The sequence below is a fragment of the Dama dama genome, chromosome 1 (genome assembly GCF_033118175.1).
Source record: "Dama dama isolate Ldn47 chromosome 1, ASM3311817v1, whole genome shotgun sequence".
Lineage (NCBI taxonomy): Eukaryota > Metazoa > Chordata > Mammalia > Artiodactyla > Cervidae > Dama > Dama dama.
In genome coordinates, this window is record NC_083681.1 from 77,714,530 (window position 1) to 77,726,934 (window position 12,405).

The window sequence follows — 12,405 nt, forward strand, 5'->3', positions numbered from 1 at the left end:
ACTTATATATAATTAAATATGTAAAATTGTATACATAAAAATGTTCCAATTAAATGACACGAATCTAAATAAAAAGTATCCTGTCCCTGAAAGAGAGTAAAAAAGATAAATACATGAATTGATTAAATTTCAGGGTAACTGTATAATAGTTAAAATTCTATATAAAAAGTTTAAAAGTTAACTATATATAAAGCTAAAAGTCAGTGAAACTAATAATAATTTCTTGATTATTTTAAATTACTGTTCTTGATATTTAGTCATATCCAACTCTTCATGAACCCATGGACTGTCTCCCAGACTTTGATCAAATTCATGGCCATTGAGTTGGTGATGCCATCCAACCATTTCACCCTCTGTCACCCCCTTCTCCACCTGTGCTCAATCTTTCCCAGCACCAGAGATTTTTCCAATGAGTCAATTCTTCCCATCAGGTGGCCAAAGTATTGGAGCTTCAGCTTTAGGATCAGTCATTCCAATGAATAGTCAGGGTTGACTTCTCTTAGGATTGACTAGTATGAACTCCTCGCATTTCAAAGGACTCTCAAGAGTCTTCTGCAGCACCACAGTTTAAAAGCATCAATTCTTCGGTGTTCAGCCTTCTGTATGGTCCACATCTCCCATCCATATATGACTATTGGAGAAACTATGCATTGACCTATGGACTTTTATTGGCAAATTTAATCTCTATTTCTTAATATATATTACTAATTCCTAGATATATAGGCATTACCTCTTTCTAGGTACAGTAATAAACCAGTAATTATAGACCTTATATTCTAGTAGGTAGGTAAACTGTTATTAATAGCATAGCTGTATTAATTGCTGACATTCATGTAATTATCATAAAGTTTCTGAAGAAAGAGAAGTCAGAATCAAATTTTAAAATGACTTTTGCATTCTGAGTAAATGAACCCTGATGTCAAATGACTCCCTTCATGTTGGGTGATGCACTTATTTACTATGAGATACGATGTTCCTTTTCCAGAGCTTCTTCATAGCATTAGTCAACTCAGAATTTCTTAGACTGTAGATTAATGGGTTCAGCATGGGAGTTATGACTGTATAGAACACACTCACAGATTTGTCAATGGGGAAGGTCTTAGCAGGTCTTGCATTTATGAAAATACAGGGAACAAAGAAGAAGACAACCACAGTGATGTGGGAACCACAGGTCTGGAGGGCTTTCCGCCTCCTTTCCTGACTCAGGTTCTTCAGAGAATGCAGGATGACTCCGTAGGAGACGAGTAAGAGCAGAAACACAATAGTGCAGATCAGCCCCCCATTGGATGCAACTAAGAGGTCAGTGACATAGGTGTCAGTACAGACAAGCTTCAATAAAGGGAACATGTCACACATATAGTGATCAATGACATTGGGGCCACAGAACGGGAACTCATAAACAGTGCTGAGTTGAATAATTGAGTGCAGAAAACCTCCAACCCAGGACACCATCAGCAGCACAACGCAAACCCTCTGCCTCATGATCACCAGATAATGCAAGGGCTTACAGACGGCCACATAGCGGTCATAGGCCATCACCAGCAGAAGGAAGACCCCGGATCCAGCAAAAAGGTGCTCTGCAAACAGCTGAGTCATGCAAGATTCAAAGGATATGTTTTTTTCCCCAAAGAACAAGTCTGAAATCAATCTGGGGGTAATAGAAGAAGAATAAGTGACATCCATAAATGATAAGCTAGCAAGAAAAAAGTACATTGGTGAGTTCAAAGTCTTACTAATAGTTACAGTAATGATAATGAGAAAGTTGCCCAGTACAGTCAAAATGTAAAAGACCAAGAACATAACAAAAAGGACTTTTTGCTCCTTTGAATTCTTTGTGAGGCCCAAGAGGACAAAGTAAGATATATTGTTCCTTGGTTCCATCCAGTTCTTACAAGAACTGAGTTTGTGTATTAGAAGCAGTTTACCTATAAAACAAGGGGAGAAAGAATTAAATGTTTAATTTTTTATTTATCCATTCATTAGAAGAATGTGAATGGCATATATTTTGGGCCCAATGTGTTAAGGACATTCTAATTATCAGCTTGAAAAAGCCATAGAACCCTACCCTCAGTGATGTGACACATGATAAGGAATCAGGCAACTGCAGCCATCACATGAATATTCACACAGTGCTAAGAGTTACAGCATAGTGTACATCAAACCAGAATCAGAGAAGACCTCCCAAAGGAGTCCGTGCTTCAGCTGAGTTTTGTTTTGCTTTGTTTTAATGAGAGAATAAAAAAGATGGGAAGAGAATTCCATGAAAGGACCACCATTTATGAAGTCACAAATGTGTAACACCTGTGACTCTCTTAAGGTAATTTACATAATCAATGTGAGTAGACTAACTATGAATAGAAGATCCCTGTCTTGAATTGTCTCAGACCTCATTGATACATCTTAGGTCTTCAGGGGAATATTTACCTTTTCTTGACCAATAAATGCTGCAGCAGTCTAATTTTGTGTCTCCAGCCCCACTCTATCCCTTAATTTTCAAATTTATATATACAACATCTCTGATTTTTGACATCCAGTTGATTGGCAATTTAGTATTTATAAAACTAGCTTTTAAATTTTCCATGAAAAACATAAGTAGTTCCTATACAAAATTTAAAGAAGTGTTCCCTATTTATCTCATTAAATACTATCATGTTCCATGCTATTGTCCTGACAAAAAAAATTTTTCATTCTCTTCTTAATTTCTTCCTGATCTGCTGCGGTACCCTCCTACCAAGTTTTTTTGTGTTTATTCTCCAAAAATTGGTTCTCCGAAAGCAGCTCAAATTGTCTTTTTCAGTTTTATTCTGATGGTATCACTCTATTGCTCAGAACTGCTACAGTATATTCCAATCATGCACTTATAGTCTAATGTATCATATTTAATATTTACAATAACAAGAAATGCAATTGCCATTTTATAATGGAAGAATCTAATACTCAGGATATATCATTTATTTTCCCCAAATCACACACTTCTAAGTGATCTATCTAGAACTGAATCTACATTTGTTTGACTTCAAAGTAATTTAGTTTCTTACATAAAGAAAGTCATACAACTGTGAGCCTGGTTCTCATTATTTTCTGTTAGTCTTACCTTGTGGAGGTTTGTTCAGAATCTAAGGATGATTTGAAGTTATTCATAAACACTTGAAATTGTTTTTCATCCAGTTTGATGACAGAGGCCAAATGCTGCCTTATTAATTGAGTTTATTTCATTTGGCAGTCTGTCCTTTTTCTCCACTGAGTCTTCTGATTATTCAGAAGTTCATTTTTATATAAAATACAGATTATTTGGAAGGAGTTCCATGGCACACAGAAAAAAATAGTTTATCACATCAGGAAGTGTATCAAAATGACCAGCAAATCCTCCATATTCATAGAAAACATAAATATCAACCAGCCATTTCCTAGGGAATTTTTTCACAACTTATTTCCTACTAACATTAAAATGAAAAATAGCGTTTGAATATTTAGCTCTTCTCACACTCACGTTAACATGGGCAGACTAGTTGACTTCAGATTTTGAAAGACTTTGCTGTGATTTTTTTTGTCATGCTTTAATGTAAGAAATGACCTTCTGAAAAATATATGACAGTCACTGAATGGATAGCATCTTCTCCCTGTTAAGGGTGAGATTACAGAATATTTCATCCCTTCCAGCTGAATTTATCATGGAGTCTTGGAATTGGAATGTGTCCAAGACTGATTCTTGCTTTAATTAATACACTGGAATTTTCCACAAAGTTGTTAAAGAACATCTATAGGTAAAGATATTATTAGACCAAAGTTCATATTAAATATCATAATGGTACAACATGGAAAAATAACTTTAGAATCATTATGAGACTACTGCCAATCCAGAATAAAATCAACCCAATCATTTTGTCCCAGTGAACTTGTTATATATTTCCCACACCTGGCATAGGAAGATTTTCCATTCTTTTATTTACTATTTAATATCCACAGTTTGGCAATAAGTAGTTCATGATCTGAGCCACAGTAAGCTCCCAGTCTTGCTTTTGCTGACTGTATAGAGCAAAAAAAAAAAAAAAAAAAAAAAAAAAAAAATTCTTAAATTTTAAATTTAAATTAAATTTTTATTTTTATTTTAAAAAATTCTTAAATAGAAAAAGGTAGGGAAAACCACAGGATCATTCAGTTATGACCTAAATCAAATCCCTTATGATTATACAGTGGAAGTGACAAATAGATTCAAAGGATTAGATCTGATAGAGTGTGTGAAGAATTATGGACAGAGGTTCATGACATTGTACAGGAGGCAGTTATCAAGACCATCCCTAAGAAAAAGAAATGCAAAAAAAAAGCAAAATGGTTGTCTAAGGAGGCCTTACAAATAACTGAGTAAAGAAGAGAAGCTAAAGGAAAAGGAGAAAAGGAAATATATACCCGTTTGAATGCAAAGTTCCAAATGATAGCAAGAAGAGATAAGAAAGCCTTCCTCAGAGATCAGTTCAAAGAAATAGAGGAAAACAATAGAATGGGAAAGACTAGAGATCTCTTCAAGAAAATTAGAGATACCAAGGGAGTATTTCATGCAAAGATGGGCACAATAAAGGTCAGAAATGGTATGGACCTAACAGAGTCAGAAGATATTAAGAATAGGTGGCAAGAATACACAGAAGAACTATACAAAAATGATCTTCATGACACAGATAACCACGATGGTGCGATCACTCACCTAGAGCCAGACATCCTAGAATGGGAAGTCAAGAGGGCCTTAGGACACATCACTACGAACAAAGCTAGTGGAGGTGATGGAATTCCAGCCGAGCTATTTCAAATCCAAAAAGATGACTCTGTTAAAGTGCTGCACTCATATGCCAGCTATTTGGACAACTCAGCAGTTGCCACAGGACTGGAAAAATGTTAGTTTTCATTCAAATCCCAAGGAAAGGCAATGCCAAAGAACATTCAAACTACCGCCCAATCTCACTCATCTCACATGCTAGCAAAGTCATGCCCAAAATTCTCCAGGCCAGGCTTCAACAGTATGTGAAATGAGAACTTCCAGATGTTCAAACTGGATTTAGGAAAGGCAGAGGAACAAGAGATCAAATTGCCAACATGGGTTGAATCATCGAAAAAGCAAGAGAGTCCCAGAAAAACATCTACTTCTGCTTTATTGACCACGCCAAAGCCTTTGACTGTGTGGATCACAACAAATTGTGGAAAATTCTTAACAGATGGGAATACCAGACCATCTTACAAGTCTCCTGAGAAATCTGTACGCAGGTCAAGAAGTAACAGTTGGAACCGGACATGGAACAATGGACTGGGTCAAATTGCAAAAGGAGTGAGTCAAGGTTGTATATTGTCACTCTGTTTATTTAACTTAAATGCAGAGTACATCATGTGAAATGCTGGGCTGGATGAAGCACAAGCTGGAATCAAGATTGTCAGGAGAAATATCAATAACCTCAGATATGCAGATGACACCACCCTTATGGCAGAGAGTGAAGAGGAACCAAAAAGCCTCTTGATGATAGGGAAAGAGAAAAGGGGAAAAGCTGGCTATAGCTCAACATTCAAAAAAACAAAGTTTGTGGCATTCGGTCCCATCACTTCATGGCAAATATATTGGGAAACAATGGAAACAGTGACAGACTTTATTTTCTTAGGCTCCAAAATCACTGCAAACGGTGACTGCAGCCATGACATCAAAAGACACTTGTTCCTTGGAAGAAAAACTATGACAAACCTAGACAGCATATTAAAAAACAAAGACATTACTTTGCAGACAAAGGCCCATCTAGTCAAAGCTATGGTTTTTCCAGTAGTCATGTATGGATGTGAGAGTCGGACTATAAAGAAAGCTGAGCACCGAAGAATTGATGCCTTTGAACTGTGGTGTTGGAGAAGACTCTTGAGAGTCCCTTGGACAGCAAGGAGATCCAACCAGTCCATCCTAAAGGAATTGAGTCCTGAATATTCATTGGAAGGACTGATGCTGAAGCTCCAATACTTTGGCCACCTAATGTGAAGAACTGACTCATTTGAAATGACCCTGATGCTGGGAAATATTGAAGGCGGGAGGAGAAGGGGACAACAGAGGATGAGATGGTTGAATGGCATCACTGACTTGATGGACATGAATTTGAGTGAGCTATGGGATATGTTGATGGACAAGGAAGGCTGGATTGCTACAGTCCATGGGGTGGCAATGAGTTGGACTTGACTAAATGACTGAACTGAACTGAACTTATTCTCAGCTTAAAATTTTGTTAGAGATATAAAATTATATCAGAAAACACAACTAAATATGTTAGCATTTTAGAGATAACAGCTAATTATTTATCCAAATAATTTTTAAAAGGTCAGGACACCTGTGTTATGCAGTTATGCCAGCAATTGTATGTTGAGTGAGGGCCCAGCAATTTCTAAAATCGGTTGGAAAATCATGCAAAATTTTTCTCCTGCATGGATGTTATTTATGATTCAGGCAATAAAGAAAAAAAAAACAGTTTAATAAAGTAGTTTTATTCTTTTCACTACTTATAAGTTAAGAAATAAGGTAGTGTGACAGAAAATAAGAAGGAAAATTCTACTATGGATAATGTAAGGGGAGATGATTTTTCTTAAAAGGATATGTTTAAGATGAGATTGAAAGGATAGAAAATGAATACCATCAGAAGCACTGTTACAGAAATGATACCAACGAACAAAGCAGAACAGATTCGGAGACTCAGAGAACACACTTATGGTTGTCAGTGGAGAACAATGAGGGAGAGAGTTAGGAAGACTGAGATCTACACGTTCAAACCACTTCATTTAAAGTGGATTGTCAAGAAGCATTTAACAAGAGGCTTCCTGTGTGCTGTTTTGGATCTGTCAGGAACCCTCTGGCCCTTATTGATTCCTGAATATTCAGGAAATAAGAGGAGAGGCACGCCTTTCCCGGGGCTGAGGAATCCAGGCATTTCTCATTACAGTGATAAGTACCCTCTTCCTTTTTATGAGCCATATGGTAAAAGGTGATTGTTTGCAGCTCTCTCTCTCTTTGATAGGGATCGTCTTATGTTTTGTAAGTCTGGAATTTTAATCTTTGTCTTTGCTGAGAATAACCACCTTGTAAGACAGTATATATGCCCACGCCATGTTGATTAAAACACCTTTGCTCCATCAGAGCTTTGGTCCCTGTGTCTTTCTTTCCTTCTTTCTTTCTATTCTTCCTGTCTTTCTCTCTCTCTCTCTATTTCTGGCTAATTCCTTGGAGCGCGGAGGCCCGCAGAGCTCACTTTCTTGCCCGGGCTTCTAAGACCCTCTGGAGAAGGCGCACTGTGCCTTCACCCACTCGAGAGGGCGCCCGGTGCCCACGTGCAGCAGCGCGCGCCCTAAGAACAGGGCTCTGTTGGCTTTCCGCGTAAACCAGGGGATACCAGCCTCTTTCTCTCTCTTAATCTCTGGACCGCCAGGTTCCAGTCCATTAAAGGACCAACAAGCGCTATCCGCCTCTTTCTCCCTCTTACTTTCTTATCGTCGACTCCGGACCACCAGGTTCCGGTCCATTGAAGGACCAACAGTGGATGACCAACAAGGCCCCACTGTACAGAACAGGAAGCTCTGTTCAGTGTTATGTGGCAGCCGGAATGGGAAGGGAGTTGGGGAGAATGGATACGTGTGTCCGTGACTGGGTCCCTTTGCTCTCCACCTGAAACTATCACCACATTGTTAATGACTGTGCCTTCATTCTCAGTCACTCAGTCATGTCTAGCTCCTTGAGAACCATGGACTATAACCCACCAGGCTCCTCTGTCCACAGCATTATCCAGGGAAGAATACTAGACTGGGTTGCCATGTCCTCAGGGAACCATCCTAACCCAGGAATTGAACCCTTGTCTTCTGAGTCTCCTGCATTGCAGGTGGATTCTTGACCATTGAGCCACTGGTGACACTCATTAGTTGGCTATACTCTGATATAAAATAAAAAGTTTTTAAATAAAGAAACTCTATTACAGAAAGTAAAACTAAATTTTAAAAATGAGATAATTAATAAAATTATCTCACTTTCAGAGTTGACAGGAGCTATACTTAGAAAACTCTAAAATTTTCATAAGAATTTTTATGGCAATACTATGTTAAAAAGGGTTTGTGAGAGTGTGCCCTCTTCATCCATATTTTAATGGGGAAGTTTTCAATCTTTCAAAGTTGAGGATGATGTTAGCTGTGATCTATAAATATATGAACTTTATTATGTCAAGGTACACTATTTCTACTTCCAATTTGTTGAGATTTTATGTGAAATGGTGTTGAATTTCTATACCATTGTGAATAACCCAGGAGAAACAAAGAAAATAATTCCCCCTACAAGCACATCATAAAGAATAAAATAGTTAACAAAAAACATAACTAAAGAGACAAAAATCTTGTAAACTGAAAACTGCAAAATGTTACTCAGAGAATACACACCCATATATGGAAAGAAATTTATGAATTGGGTTATTTAATAGCACTAAGATGTTAATATGACTGTAAGTGACCTACAGATTCAGTGCAATCCTTATCAAAACCCCAAAAACGTTTTTGGCAGAAATAGAAAAATTCATGCCAAGACTCATATGGAATCTCAAGGACTCCAATTTTTTCCAAGACAATCTTGAAAAGGAAAGAGAAAGTGGTCGGTCTAATATTTCCTGATTCTACAACATTACACAAAACAATGGTAGTCACAGCGCCAGTTTTGGAATAAAGACAGACAACAAACTAATGGAATTAAGAGAGTCTAGAAATAAACCTTTTGTAAGTGCTTAGATAATTTTCAACAAGGGTGCCAACAGCATTTAATCGGGAAAGGATATTACACTGAGTGAAAAAAAGGCAATCTAAATAAATGAATAAATGATTCCACTTTACATGAGGCACTTAATCAAGTTCACAGAAAGTAGAATGGTGATTGCCTGGGGCTCACTGAGTGGAAGTGGGAAACTTTATTTAACAGCTGTGGAATTTCAGTTTGGGAAGCTGGAAATGTTCTGCCAATGATAGACAGTGGTATTGTTTTTTTGCATAACAGGGTGAATTAATGCTACTTTAATGTGGTTAAAATCTAAAATTTTGTTATGCATATTTGACCACAATTTTTAAAATAAGTTTAAGAACTAAGGTAATAGGAGGTTCCCGGTGGCTCAGTGGTAAAGAATCTGCCTGAAATGCAGGAGACTCGGGAGACATGGGTTCAGTTTCTGGGCTGGGAAGATCCCCTGGCGGAGGGCATGGCAACCCACTTCAGTATTCTTGCCTGGAGAATCCCATGGACAGAAGAGTCTGGTGGGCAACTGTCCACAGGGCCGCAAAGAGTTGGACTAGACTGAAGAGACTTGGCATGACACACACCGCTTTTGAAGAGCCTGGAGCAAAAGGCAGAGAGTCTGGAGAAAAGCAGCGTACTGTGCATGCCCCTGCACACGATACCACCTAGGGAGTCGTTTGTCCTTCTACCCCCTGCTGCAGCGGGGGCCCCAATAAAGCCTTGCCTGAATTTCTTGTCTGATCTCTAATCAATTTCTATTGATTAAGGAGGTCAAGAACCCTGGGTAGTAACAAGGACAGCAGCCCAGAACCCTCTGGGACCTGCAACCACTCAGACAACCCAAGTTCTCGGGCCCCTGGCCCTGCAGCCAGGGACCCTGGGACTCGGCTCCACCACCAGTGGGCTAGCCCTAGCCCCAGGAACTGGTCTCACCCATCAGTGGGCAAGCATCAGCCCCAGGGCCCACTGGGCCAAAGCCCCACCCACCAGACTGTGGCCCTGATGCCAGCCCAGTCTATCCCAGCCTACTCACCAGCAGGCCAGCACCACCCAGGACACCCTGGCCTGACCATTCTGCCAACCAGCAAAACGACACCAGCTCCAGGACACCTTGTTTGGTGACTAGCCAGAAAGATATCCATTTGTGTATGATAGCAAAAAGCGTCATTTCTTTATTAGACAATTATTTCCTAAAAATCAGCACGGAAAGGATCAACAATTAAATGAATAGATAAAAAAGATTAACAGACAATTCTAGGGAAAAAATACAAATTATATCAAACAAGTGAAAAGATGTCCAAACCCATATCAAAAGGATTTGTGGTAAATTATAAAACCAAATTTAAAACAAATTTAATCTGATTATCATATGCCATCAGTATTTATCAGGGTTGATTTTGAGAATGTGGACAAAAATATTCACACAAACTGTGAACAGGAGTGTAGCTGTTTGTACAACTTCAAAGATGGCAATAGCTATGACCATTAATATTTTAAATGCATGTATCACCTGAGCATTGATTCAAACACAACACATACATCAACAACTTCACTTCCAGAAGCTCATACTTGCACACATTCAAAAATATATTTTCATTGCAAAATCACTTTTCATAGAAAACATTTAGGAACAACATGAAAAAGAACGGAAACATTAATTTCAGTCTGTCTCTATAAAGGAGTATGATGTAGTACGAGAAAAATTAAGGTTGAGCTCTAAATGGACTGCTAGGAAAATACTTCACAGATGTTCCTACAAAAGCAAAGTTTATCTACACAGAAAAAAAAATACATGTATTTAAATACAATTGCTTTTACATAGATTATTACCAGATGGATCTTAAGAAATAGAGTGCCCCTGCAGAAGTGGACTAGAAAATATATTGAAAGATAAACAGGAAATGTATTCTACACTTTCTCCCATTTTGTATGATTTGAATTTTTACTATTTATTATTATCTATTTCACTTCAGCTGTTCAAAAAAAAATTAGAGTTACATGAAAAGTTTTGTGTATAATGACACTGAAATTTTATAAAGAACACTGAGTATATAGCATTAAATACTTTAAATAGAATAATAAAAAGAATAACTTAAAAGACAAGAATCTAACTAAAAATAAATACTGTCTGGAAAAAATTAAAACAGAAAAAAATGCATAAATTGATTAAAAATCAGTGTAACTGTATAAAATTTCCTTCACTAATCTGTTACATGATATTGGCTCCTTCAACCTTTCTTACATCTTTTAGGTACAGTGATAAGGAAAATATTACAGACCTTGCATTCTACCATGGAGAGGAACTATCCATGTTATTAACAGCACAGTTGCATAGTTATAGTACAACTTTTTATATTATAATTATAAATTCCTAGAAGAAAAAGAAACCAGCATCAGATTTGAGAAAGCTACTGAATTCCAAGGAAGTGGTCTCTGATGTCAAATGACCCCCTTCATGGTGGATGATGCACTTTTTTTACCATAAAATACCATGTTCCTTCTCCAAAGCTTATTCATGGCATTTGTCATCTCTGAGTTTCTCAGAGTGTAGATTAATGGGTTCAGCATGGGGGTTATGACTGTATAAAACACACTTAAAGATTTGTCAATGGGGAAGGTCTTAGCAGGTCTCACATACATGAAAATGCAGGGGACAAAGAAGCAGACAACCACAGTGATGTGGGAACCACAGGTCTGGAGGGCTTTCCGCCTCCCTTCCTGACTCAGGTTCTTCAGAGAGTGCAGGATGACTCCGTAGGAGACGAGCAAGAGCAGAAACACAAGAGTGCAGATCAGGCCTCCATTTGCTGCTACTAAGAGGCTAATGATGTAGGTGTCAGTACACACCAGTTTCAATAGAGGGTACATGTCACAGAAAAAATGATCAATGATATTGGGGCCACAGAACGGGAGCCCGAAAATAGTGCTAAGCTGAATAATTGAGTGCAGAAACCCTCCAACCCAGGACAGCACCAGCAACACGACACACACCCATTGCCTCATGATCACCAGATAATGCAACGGCTTACAGATGGCCACATAGCGGTCATAGGCCATCACCAGCAGAAGGAAGACCTCTGATCCACCAAAAAAGTGCTCTGTAAACAGCTGGGTCATACAGGATTGGAAGGATATGGTATTTTTCCCTAAGAACAAGCTTGAAATCAGTTTGGGAGAAATAGATGAGGAATAAATGACATCCATAAATGATAAACTAGCAAGAAAAAAGTACATCGGCGAATTCAGGATCTTACTAAACGTTACAGTCACCACAATAAGCATGTTGCCTAACATGGTCAAGATGTAGAAGAACAAGAACATAACAAAAAGGACTTTCTGCTCCTTAGGATTCTGAGTGAGGCCCAGGAGGACAAAGTGAGTCACATTGCTTCTTGCTTCCATCTATTCCTTACAGGTGCTGACTTCACATATGAGGAACAGTTTACCTATGAATCAAATCAAAAAATTGAAAACACCTTTACATGGATTATAAGCTTAATGTACTTTATTCACCCAATGTGTTAAACCTGACATTAGGATCATAAAGTCAAATAAGAATGTTTCCCTATTCTCAGTGATTAGATGTATGATGAGGGGTCAGACCATAACAACCAATTTTATAAGTGTCACTATAAATA

General features: G+C 38.1%; 2 protein-coding genes across 2 annotated transcripts; both read right to left on the reverse strand.

Moving 5' to 3' along the window:
* Positions 1-951: 951 nt before the first annotated feature.
* LOC133055907 (olfactory receptor 4A47-like) lies at positions 952-1,881 on the reverse strand. Its single transcript, XM_061140992.1, has one exon. The coding sequence runs from the start codon at positions 1,879-1,881 to the stop codon at positions 952-954; it is 930 nt and encodes a 309-aa protein (XP_060996975.1).
* A 9,325-nt stretch (positions 1,882-11,206) lies between these two features.
* Positions 11,207-12,169, reverse strand: LOC133066365 (olfactory receptor 4A47-like). The gene has a single exon (XM_061157409.1). It carries the CDS (start codon positions 12,167-12,169, stop codon positions 11,207-11,209), a length of 963 nt encoding a protein of 320 aa, XP_061013392.1.
* Positions 12,170-12,405: the final 236 nt, after the last annotated feature.

Bases quoted from the DNA above. Each gene is read 5' to 3' on its own strand.
- LOC133055907 (XM_061140992.1), bottom strand. From the start codon at position 1,881: ATGGAACCAAGGAACAATATATCTTACTTTGTCCTCTTGGGCCTCACA.
- LOC133066365 (XM_061157409.1), bottom strand. From the start codon at position 12,169: ATGGAAGCAAGAAGCAATGTGACTCACTTTGTCCTCCTGGGCCTCACT.